Raw genomic sequence first — 11,986 nt, 5'->3', positions numbered from 1 at the left:
AATTCCTTGGGCGTCCAATCACACTTGGCCAATAAAAAATTCTTTTTTAAAAAAATATTTTTTTTTCATTTTCATAACAAATAACCACATGTATACTGTTACCTAACCAACATTATTTTATATTATTAAATATTTACATCAATTCGTCTTACCATCGACCCCCAAGAACAATTATTAGCTCTTCTGCTCTCCATACACCCTACGCCAAAAGAGAATTCTATTCTATTTTTTTACACGCAGACAGAAAGAAGTCATTTTTTTGCAGCCCGCGTCTGTCTTGCAAGGCGAGAACTGCCAGCTGTCCGGAGTGGGAAAGGCGAGGGTGTTTTCAGAAGCTCAGCTCCGGATTGGCTCCCTTCACACGTCCAGAATTTTTTGGGTGCTTCTAATTCCAGCAGAGGCGCCCTCTCCCCTCCCCTTACGAGGCTGGGGAGGAGCCGCGGCTGGTGGCCCGCGAAAAAAACTCCGCCCGCCGTAGAAAGGAAGGCATTCATTCATTCTCCTCCGCTCGGATCCAGCCGTTCGGGACGCTCACGTCAGCCTTGCGATCGCCCGCCTTGACGGTCCCGCCGCTGCTCTCGAGACAGAAAGGTCTGAAAGCGAATTGAGGAGAGAGAGAAAAGAAAGAAAAGAGGAAAAGTGGGAGAAAGGAAAAAGAAAAGAGGAGAAGGGAAAAGAAAAAAAGAGGAAAAGAGAAGAAAGGAAAAGAAAAGAAAGAAGAAAAGAGGAGAGAAAGGAAAGAAAAAGAAAGGAAAAGGGGAGAAAGGAAAAGAAAAGAAAGGAAAGGAAAAGAGGAGAAAGGAAAAGAGGAGGAAGGAAAAGAAAAAAGAGGAAAAGAGGAGAAAGGAGGAAAGGAAAGGGGGAAAGAAAAGACAGAAGAAAGGAAAAAGAAAGGAAAGGAGAAGGAAAGAAAGGAAAGGGGGAAAGGACAACTTTCGCGCACGGAGATCAAGTGGATTACTCGGACCCGATCCCCTGGGCTTGCCAATGGCCAAAGGAGAAGGAGCTGAGAGCGTCTCTTCGGCTGGCCTCTTGCAACCGAGCATCTTAAAACCGGAGGAACTGATCCCATCCAAGGTAAAGCGAAAGTCAGCGGCGGAAGCGGGAGGGCGAAGGCCAAAAGGGGCCGGGGGAAGAAGAAGAAAAAAGTTAACTAAGGCGCGGAGAGGCTGGAAACCGCGCGCGAAACTGGCCCTGCTTGCAAGCCCAAGGAAGATCGACTCCCGAGGAAGCGCGGCTAGAAATAGTTGGGCGATCCACGTGCAGCCCCCGGGGCAGTCGATCCACCGGGGAGGGATCCCCAGAGAGCCAGAAAGCATGGAATGTGTCTGGGCGGTGCGCGCTGCTCGCTGGCTTTCCCCCCTCCTCCCAAGCGGACCCGGGAGAGCCTGAAACGCCCCCTCCCCAAAATCAAAGGGGTCCTGGAAGGCGAAGTTCGGCGAGCCGTCCGGATCCCTCTCTCCGGATCAGGGCGGAGGTTGGTGGGCGGGCGGACGGGCGGACGAGCCTTCCTTATAAGTCTCGGAGCCTTCAAATTCGAGCGGGCTCTGGGTGAACGATCCACCATGGCTCTGCTGCGGACGCTTTCTCGCCCCTGGCGTTTCCTCAAGGTTAGTCCCTCCCGGTAGGTCGGACGTGCGGACGGGGCAACGGGAGAGTAGTGAAGGGGACTGAGAAGAGAGGGAGGAAGAAGAGGGGTTGACTTACACCGCGTGGAAGCCCCCCGCCTCTTTTAATAAGAGCTCCCACCTCGGGTTTGTCGGCGAGTCAGCCTTGGAGTTGTAACTAAAAGCGCTACGAGGCCTCGTGGAGTTCAAGTCCATTCATAAACGGTGAGAAGAAGGGACGGCCCCCGCTTTGGGCGGCCGCTTCCTCTTTTGGAAAATATATACATATAAATATAATACACGAGAAAAGCAGTCGGCTTGTTTCTCCTTTTTTGTAAAAAATGTATTTAATGGGGAAGGGGGCAGGTTTTCCTTTTCTTTTAGTTTCTTTCTCAAAACTTCGTGGCCGTGTGTGTGTGTGTCCTTCTGCCTCTTTAAGAAACAACTGTGGTGCTCTTACGGAGAAGTCGCAGGTTGTTTCGGAAAGGGGTGGGGTGAGGTTTTAATGCGAGGGTGGCTTTTCCAGGATTTAGCTTCCCTCGTAGCCGTGGGTGGCCGGAATGCCCCGATTTTTAGCGTGGGGTGGGAAGTGATCGATGGGTGAGAATGTGAGCCTGGGACTTGAGAGGTCTTGAAAGAATGAATGAACTCAGTGCTGAAAATCGTCTGGCGCTCTCTTACTCAGTTTCCGCTTCTGACCAGGATAGCCAGTGAACTGACCAGGATGCCAGGAAACAAACCTTAATAGAAAAGGACAATTCAGCCTGTGGCTTCTCTCTTAGACTTGGTGTTTATAATCTGTAACCTGAGCACGGAAGGGATGGTTGGCTTTTGAGGGAGAGTTTGTTGGAGTCTGTGAGACAGTTTTTGGGTGACCAGTTATGTCTTAAATAAATGGCCTGTTTCACTCAAAAGGCTAAACAGAAGCTGAATTCACCAAATCGCTGCACATCCAACTGCACTGTAGTCTAACCATGCAAACATGGCCACTGTATATTGATCTTGGGGTAACCATTGAATGTAAGCCAAGGTTCAGGGCATAGCATTTGGCTAGGCATTACGGCACTCACCCGATGTTTTGAATTTAAATACCCATTCAGCCTCAGCCAGCATATCCAATGGCAAGAGAATGCAGGACTGTATCCAAAATACCTGGAGAACATCAAATTGTCCACCTCTGATTAAGAATGATGTGAAGATAGTCTTTGTGTCTGGGTATCTAACTGGAAGGATCTCACTATTCCCTCACTTGTAAACTGCCTTTTCAGTAGTAAAAACTGAACTGAGTTTCAGGAAAGAAGTCTAGTTAAATCAGGAATTGCAAACTCTTTCAAAACTTCTCTAAAAATCACTCCTGCGATTTCAGCCAATATGTTTATGATGATCCTTCTGAGTTCACACCACTTGTATTTACCAATTGGTTGGATTGGATGTGTGATTACCGCAACTTATTGGAGATGATGCACAATTGCTATGTTCACCCAACATACATAATCGTAGTAGTATAGCCTTTATTGTCATTGTACATCATGTATACAATGAAATTGGTTAATAATCAACACTGGTAAAAATCCAGTGGTGTTCAAAACTCTGCTTTAACTTCTGGATTGGATCCAACAGGGGGAAGAGGACCTGAAATCTGAATAATTTAATGCAACGTCTCAAGTTTTTCAATCTGTAATAATTATTGATAGCACATCCAGAGTTGTTTGGGTGAATGGGGAGGCTGTTACAGCCGTACACCCTGCTGGCAGTGGGAGAAAGTGTTTCATTGTTTTTTCACCCCAATTGGGCTGAAAGCGTGAACAAGCACCACTTTTTCTGGACTAGCTTCTATGATCTGTCCTTGGTGAGATTTATTGACTGTTTAAGCTGGGATATTTGCTAAGAGTGAACAAAGAAAGTTGTTGCTAGAAAGTAGGAGTGATAAATACCTTGGGAAGATACGTGCAAATACTGCTAAAGAGTCTAGAAGGTGCAAAATTCTCCCTTTCTAAAACCAAGTACAAACCAAAGCACTGGGTCAATTTCTTGTTCAGTGTATTGTGTGAATCCAGAAAATAAGTTAATTCCATAAATTGGGTTGGGTGAATTTAAAGATGAATTGAATTTGTGGAACATAGAGCAAGTATTTCTCATCCTTGGTAACTTTAAGACATGGGGACTTTAACTCCTAGAATTTCCCAGCCAACTTGCGGGGAATTGAAGTCCACGTGTCTTAAAATGGCCAAGGCTGAGAACCACTGATACAGAGCGAGTCCTATTTGATCTTTCTTCTGGAGTTTTAACCATTGCTTCCAAATTTTCTTTTCCAGAGAGAAAGCAAAACAAAGCTATCGATATGCAGCAAAGTGTGTTATGCCATTGGTGGAGCACCCTATCAAATCACTGGTTGTGCTTTGGGATTCTTTCTCCAGATTTACTTGCTGGACGTGGTACAGGTAAGTCTTAACTGGCTTCGGTCCTTTCTTTGAGACTGGGGGTGGGTGGTCAAATCAAGACTTATTGGGGACTCCAATTGGATTCAACTCTAGGCTGAGCCACGTCTAAAGATTTGCACCCAGTATAGATTTTCTTCAAGGGCTGTTTGTTCGGGTTAGAGTTCCCAAAAGCTTTTCTTTCCATGCAAAATTTCCTACATGCTCCACTCTATGTAGAACCATCCCTTTTCAAGGTAGCTTCTTGCCTAACCTTTTGCTTGAGATGCTAGCTTTCTATTACAGAAGTACTTTCTTGTTGCTCTTTCAGATTGGGTCTCAGTGCTGTGTCCCTAGTACCCACCTATGGGCAGCCCACATTCATGCAACCCCTTACTGAGCTCAGGATCCAAGGGCTTCTGCACGCCTGTGTAAAGCTAGTCTTCGACTTACAACCCCAATTGGGAACAGAATTTCTGTTGCTGAGTAAGGTGGTTGTAAAGTGTGTGGTGCCCAGTTTTACGACCTCTTTGCCACAGTTGTTATCGGTGTCAGAATCATGCAGTTGTTGAGCAAATAATACAATTGTTAAGCAAATCCAGCTTCCCCTGTTGACTTTGCTTTTGAAAGCTGGCTGGAAAGGTTAAAAGTGGTGATCCCATGACCCTGGGAAATTGCAGCTATCATAAATGTATGGTCTTTGCCAAGAGCCCAAATTTTGATCATACAACAGTGGGGACATTGCAGTAAGGGATGATTGCAGTGGTAACCATTGCAGCTTTGAAAAATTGCTAAATGAACTGTTGTAAGTTGAAAATTACCTGTAACAGCTTTGCACAATGCAGTTTTCTTGCATCCAGAATCTTCCAAATGTGGTAGAATTAAATTGCCCTAAAATCTTAGCAGCACAGGAATTATTTCTTTGGGAACTCCAGGAGTTACTAAGCAATAGCAAATAGGCTGCCCCATTCATCCAGAGCAGGGAACGGGGCAATTAATTTTCCCAAGTGACCACATGAGAAAATGAGACTGTTTTGAAGAATCAAAACAATAGGACTGTACACTTATTCACATTTGATTTCTAATTTCTGATTGACCTCACATGGGCCAAACAGGGACAGCCGAAAGGCCAGATGTGGCCTGGAGCTACAGAATGCTCAGGTCTGATCCAGAGAGTGCTAGCTTAGGGAAGGAACCATCCCCCAATTGCAGAGGCGTCTCTTTCTTTTCTCTTAGCTGGGACTTCATGCTTCCCTTCCATGTCTTGTCTTCCTGGGGCACAGAATGCCTCCAGAATTTCTTGACCTAATCTGCACCAAACCACGTGTCTCACCCCTATTCTAGTCTGATGTATGACCAGATTGTTGAAAGCATTGTTCAGTCCATTTTGCATGCTCCTAGCAAGTGTTCTCAAATTAAGAACATCTTGTTTTCTCGTGGTGCATTGCTTGCCTCGATTATATGTTCGCCGTGGCATTTTGCTTTCAGTCAATAACCCCTGCTGAGAAGAGCAACACATTTGCTATTGCTTGGTAACTCACTGACTTGAGTTCACACATCCCACAAAGCCCTGACTTGCTTGTACTGTAATTTGTTAAATAAACCATAATCCCGCAAGCCCAATTAATGATATGTACAACTGTTGATATGTGGTTCCATCTGTATTTTGGCCCCGTTGTCCCTGGAAGCCTGCGTAGCATTTCGAAGTTCATAGCTTCGGATGAAGAAAGCAGCTACTCAATATTTCAAAACTAGAGGGTGGCAGACCTAAAAATGCAATTAACGTGACCATGGAGATTCTCAAATCATCCAGGTCATGGTTGTCCCAAGCGTGCTTTTTCCAAAAGGCAACTGGACTTTCTTGGATTTTTTTCTTCGAAAACATTTCACTTCTCATCCAAGAAGCTCATCCAGAAATGAAGAAACTTCTTAGATGAGAAGTGAAACATTTTTAAGGAAAAAAAATCCCAAGAAAATCCAGTTGTTGTTTTTTTTAAAGCACCTTTGGGTTGTAATTAATGTAACTTCACCATCTGATAAAGCCGCTCCATGTTCCAGCTTGTCAATGCCAGGCTTTAGCTAGAGACAGAATTCGAACCACTTAGAGAAGCTCAGGAGAACATATCAAAACCACAGAGTGAGTCACACAGGTAGCCGTGGTGGTGCAGTGGTTAGAGTGCAGTACTGCAGGCTCCTTCTGCTGCCTGCTGGCTGCCTGCAGTTTGGCAAATTGAATCTCACAATTCTCAAAGTTGACTCAGCCTTCCATCCTTCCGAAGTGGGAAAAATGAGGACCCATATTGTTGGGGGGGCAATAACTCTGATTATCTAAACTGCTTAGAAAAAGCTGTAAAGCACTGTAAGCTGTATATAAGTCTAAGTGCTATTACTAGTCCTCAATTTACAACCGGTCACTTAGCAACTGTTTGAAATTACAATAGACTTAAAAACTACTTAAGAGCTGGGTTCAAAGTTCCAATGCCTTCCCCCAATCACATGGTGCATTATGGGTGTTTGGCAACTGGCCAGCATTTACGGCCATTTGTAGCACCCCACAGTCACCTGACCATAACTCATAATGTTTTTTGCTGGAAATAAGCATTTACTTCTGATTTCCAGCAAAAAAAAACACATCACCCATTGTCAACAACGGGTTCGCATAACACCTGGGGTGCTCTTTTACGACTGATACAAAAAAGGTTGTAAAATTGGGCCCAGTCATGTGATGACCCGCTTAATAATCAGCATGATTTAGCCAGCATAATTCTTGACTCAATTGCAGTCATAAGTCGAGGACTATCCCTATTTATTGGAAGAGATAGAAAGCCATTACCAAGAGAATTTCAGCAACTGCAGCTCACTTGCAAACTGACTTGAGTTTATATGCATGGATTTGGTTCAAATACTGAATTTTCCACCTTGCCCTACGGTAGCTCTCTTCCCACTGGGTTGGCTTGTTTCTACTTGTCCTTTTTTTTCTACCAGAGGCCAATTTGCTTTTCTTCCCCTTATGACTTTCAGTGAGAGAATGAGTTCTCACGCCTGAGTTGAATGGAGGTTCTTCCCTTCTTCTGTTTAACAGATGGACCCCTTCTACGCATCCCTCATCCTGTTTGGGGGACGGGCGTGGGATGCCATAACTGACCCCCTGGTGGGTTTCTTCATCAGTAAAAGCTCCTGGACTTGCTTTGGACGCCTGATGCCCTGGTAAGTATGCTGTCATGTTTCTGAAAGATGCCCTAATTAATTTATGAGCCTCAAGCCAAGTTTCAAAAGAAACCCAGTCATTTATTAGGAGCAATATTTCAGCAATACCCTAGCGGAGTCAGATCTGACCTCATGTAAGTTACGGCTAAACTTTGCCCCTGTTTCCTCCCCTCAGTCTGTGTCATAAATCACATTATCCAATGAGGTGCTCCAGCAAGCTGCAGAATTCCACGCCTCACAAGCCTGCTGTGGCTAATCTGAGATCTGACCCTGGCTGAAGGTATGCATGGAATGTGCTCCCCTTTTCATCCATGGCAACTCGATAACAGACATGGTAGTGCTTTGCAAGTTGACATATGCCTGGATGCAGTCTTGTGGATGCCACTTTCAAACAAAATTTCATGATGTATGGCAGGGATATCAAACTCAATTTCATTGAGGGCTGCATCATGGCTGTGATTGACCTGGGTGGGGGGAGACTGGGTGGGCATGGCTGACTCGATGGTTGTGGCCAGCTTGACACCACTCCCCAAACTTCTGGCATGTTTCCTGTTCACTGGGTAGACCAGGTCAAAGCCATGCTGGCCCAATGTTTCCTCTTTGAATTTGGTAGACTGGGCCAAAGCGATGTGGGCCAGCCTGTTACATTTTCCAGGATGGCCCTGGGGCCAGATCTGAGCACATCCGGGGCCAGATCCAGCCCGTGGGCCTTATGTTTGATACCCCTGATGTATGGTGACATCTATAGAGTTTTCTAGTTACAGTCTTCTTGTAGCAGGAGTAGTTTGCCACCACTTTTTTTTTAGATGTTATTTTATCAAATAGCCCGGTGTCTCTTGGATATGAGAAGTATCCAAGAAACCTTGTTTAGCTTTTTGAAGATTAACCAAGGTTGGCTTATGTTCTGCCACCTCCTGTGATGAAACGTAAGGAAGCTCAATTACAGCTGATCACAAGAGCACATTTGTGTGCTGTTCTTGGTAACAAAAGAGGTTTGTACATTACTTTGTGAGATGTTTTTTTTCAATACTAGAACTAGAACTAGTCTTCAAGAACTAGTCTTCAACTTGGAAAGCTAGTCAGAGTTGCTCCTATAGTCATTTGAAGCCAAGCTCACTTAAAATCAGTCTTGACTTACCCACAAGTGCTGGGGATTGAATTTATAGAGATAATTGTAACCTTGTTGTTTGCCGTTCTTGATTGGAGAATGTCAAAAGCACCAGGAGGGTTTTGATCCCTGGTGACTTGAGTTGGATGAGCTGGACTAGCTGCAGGCCCCTTTCTCCATTGGGGCTGTAGAAGAAGCTTATTAAAGGTGGAGGAAGTGGTTGGTGTGAATCATAGTCAAGTGAGAAACATTCAAGGGTTGCATTTGAGGGTACCAGTAATACTGGCAACTCATTATCTCCCTTAGTTTTGTGACTGCAACACTGTGGATCAATTCTGCTTCTTCCCCAACCTGGGAGATAATTTTGGGTCCTTGTAGGAAGGTGACTTGGTGAAATTGAGATGTCTTGCATGGTCTGAGCTTGAGATGCAAAACGTCTGTAGAACTTCTCAGCCATCCAGGTCATGGTTGTCCCGAAGGTGCTTTTTTCAGGAGGCAACTGGACTTTCTTGCTCTTTCTTTTGAAGACGTTTCGCTTCTCATCCAAGAAGCTTCTTCAGCTCTGACAGTGGGGAATGGAAGAATTTGTATTCGTTGCAGACAGCTGGTCATTTGCATTTTTTTAGAGGGTCCTTGAAGCACTTGGAAATTTATCTGTGTCCTCAGGCTCACCTGAGTAGTGCTGGTTGTGAAGCAAAAGTTGTATTTTGGTGGGTCATAAGGAAAAAGTCAACTAGCTCTTGGCTAGTCCATGAAGGGTTTTGTATGTGTAGATATATATATATAAAACCACAATAGGTCACACATTCGTTCAAGCTACATCTTCTTCCTGGATATTCCATTCTCCCTCTGATTGTTTGCTTGCTTTCCTCCCACCCACCCCCAATTTCAGCTGTTGGTGAGCATTTTAGAGATAGCAGGCCCCAAGTGGCTTGGGGGACACCTGTTTTCTTAATTTATAGCAAGCATGGGCAGAAGATTTTTCAGGATTGTTCTTGAAATCCATCTTCTTGACCATATTAATGCTTTTTGGAAAATAGCAACTGCATAGCACCAGATTGCCTACAACGGTATTGTTCAACCTTAGCAACTTTAAGATGTGTGGACGTCAACTCCCAGAATTCCCCAGGAAGCATGCTGGGAGTTGAAGTCCACACATCTCAAAGTTGCTAAGGTTGTGATACATTGATATAGCTCTGAATCACCTGCTCAATTCAGAATCCACTACAAGAACATCTGAAAGTTGACCAGCCAGCTCTTAATTTGAACCCCTCAAAGAAAAGAGAATTCCCAATTTCATGAGACAATCTTCCCTTGATTTACAGCTCAGGGAGTTTGTTCTGATATCTACCTGGAAAGGTCTGTAAATGGAATTAAGATTATGACTCAGAGAATGAGAATACAAGCATGAAAACCTCCACAGGATATTATAAAATGGGAACGCACAATGTTCTCTAGCTTACATTTGGATTTTTTAGGTATACCTAGTGCTACAGTCCAAAAATTGTTGCTTGATGCCAAGACATTCAAACTTTGAGTTGATTTAATTCACTTTTACGTAATTAAAACTTGTAGTGAAGAACAATTGGCAGTTAGAAGCCTTGCCCATTCAGCATGAAAATTATCTATTGGTAACCAATGGTCCTCGATTTATAACCATAATTGAGCCTGAAATTATGGTCATAACTTGATGGGGCCATCATAAGTTAAAAGCATTGTGTTATTACCTATAAAATGGTCAGATATTTTTCAGGCATGGGTTTGATGATCTCAGAAGCATGAAGTTTCCACTGTTAAGCCAACAAACCAGGAACTTTTAATAATTGGCTGGAATAACTCAGTCCCTCTGGCTAGAGTCATGTGTGTAGTCATGTGTGAGTCATGTGCTAGAGTCATTTGCATAGATTGGCCTTTAAAAGAAAAAAAATATAAGAGCAAAGAATGTATGAATAAATAAGTTCATTCAGCCAAGCTTTAGGAACTCTCTTTGAAAGATGCTTTTGTAAAAGCTTTTCCTGACTCTGGGTTCAGGCAACCACAATAAGCCCATGTGAATAAAACACTAGAATCCCATAATATGCAACCCACACCTAACAAAAATGAATTGTGTTTTATTATGCTGGCTGGGGAATTCCGGAAGTTGAAGTCCATTTATCTTAAAGTTGCTAAGGTTGATGAAATACTGCTCTTACAGGTGGACCTTGATTTAACAACCATTTCTTTTGCAAAAATGACTTAAGACTGGTCCACACACTTGCGTGGCCATCATAACATCATAGCATCCCCACGGTCAAGTGAGGATTGCACGAGGCCAAAGGTCTTCAAACTTGGCAACTTTAAGACTTGTGGACTTCAACTCCCAGAATTCTCCCAGAAGCAGAGCTGGCTGGAGAATTCTGAGAGTTGAAGTCCACAAGTCTTAAAGTTGCCAAGTTTGGGGACTCCTGCACTAGGCCATTGATAGCTAACCTTTTCTGGACCAAGTGCCCAAAGCGTGCATGTATCAATATGTGTGTGCCCCCCTGAAGCCCCCAAATGGAATGCATGCACAGCCCTGTGCATGCACCCCACATGCACACACATGCCACACGCATGCTCACGCAAGCCCCCTGCGCATGCTCACATGAACCCCTTCAAACACCACGCCTCCCACGCATGTGCGACAGAGCCCTGCAGACCAGCTGGCTGGTGGGAGGTGCACGCGCATGCACAATGGAGCTGAAGTGGGGCGATGGCTCGTATGCCCACCGAGAGGGTGCTGCGTGCCACCTGTGGCACATGTGCCATAGGTTTGCCCTCACGGCACTAGGCATTCCTCATGTATTTACAATGTTTGCAGTGGCCTGCAGTCCCGGGATCACCATTTGAAGCCTCCCCAGTTGGCTTCTGACATTGGGGGGAGTTGGGTTCATTTAACAAGTGCAGTGATTCACATAACAACAATGGCAAAACGGTCATAAAACCGGCTGCGACTCACTTATCAACTGCCTTGCTTAGCAAGGGAAACCTGGTCCCAACTTTGATCCTAAGTTGAGGACTCTCTGCACTTCGTATCTATCAAAAAATGGTTGGGTTGCCACATGCGATATCACAAATACATGAACCCTAGTTTAGCTTAACTTAGCCCGAATATGTGTGGATCCAAACAGAGAATCTCAAAGTCTTCTTCACCCAGTGCCTTCCAGGCAGCTGCCCTCACCCTTTGCCAGAAAATGACTGTACTGGGCATGCTGGCTGGTATTGGTGGGGTATGAATTGGAGGGTGCAGGGAAGCCCTGTGCTTGAGGAATGCAGGTGTGTATAAGTATTGTGTTGCGTTGAAGTGCTCTCCTGCACCTATAGTTTCTGCTCTTGGCATTTGCCCAGCATAGTGGTTGTGTCCTCTGGAAGGCCTAAAACAGCCTCCTTATCAGCAGCTAAATTTAGTGTCCCCTGATGCAAGAAGAGCCTGGGATTTAGGAGATCGTGTCCTCAGACCTCTGATCAGAGGCCGCTGTCCTTAGCTCTGCAGGACACCTTAATGCACGTTGCAGACCAATCCTTTGAGAATGGCCACCAGCTCGGTTTTTCTCCGCCTCTTCCTGCCATGAAACCATGTGAAATTTTGCAGCGGTTTCAGACGGACATTCCTCAAAGTTAGTTTGCCC

The 11,986-nt window shown here is 44.8% G+C and overlaps 1 protein-coding gene across 3 annotated transcripts in view; it reads left to right on the top strand.

The window, feature by feature from the left end:
* The first annotated feature begins 530 nt into the window (after positions 1–530).
* The window catches only part of MFSD2A (MFSD2 lysolipid transporter A, lysophospholipid), a 55,128-nt gene continuing 43,672 nt past the window's right edge, over positions 531–11,986 (top strand). Inside the window, exons 1-3 of one of the 3 annotated variants that reach the window (XM_087728216.1) lie at positions 531–1,077; positions 3,923–4,048; positions 7,107–7,231. In XM_087728216.1, the coding sequence (XP_087584342.1) occupies positions 988–1,077; positions 3,923–4,048; positions 7,107–7,231 (341 nt within the window). In that variant the 5' untranslated portion in view covers positions 531–987. Of the gene's footprint in view, positions 1,078–1,539; positions 1,611–2,074; positions 3,457–3,922; positions 4,049–7,106; positions 7,232–11,986 lie in introns of those variants that run through there. The other 2 variants (XM_087728214.1, XM_087728215.1) reach the window with 2 other exon arrangements.

The sequence above is a fragment of the Thamnophis sirtalis genome, unplaced genomic scaffold (assembly GCF_051295495.1).
Source record: "Thamnophis sirtalis isolate CommonGarterSnake01/CBP01778 unplaced genomic scaffold, rThaSir2_p1.2 scaffold_13, whole genome shotgun sequence".
Lineage (NCBI taxonomy): Eukaryota > Metazoa > Chordata > Lepidosauria > Squamata > Natricidae > Thamnophis > Thamnophis sirtalis.
The sequence above is the reverse complement of the archived record's forward strand: the minus strand, read 5'-3'. Positions and strand labels throughout refer to the sequence as shown.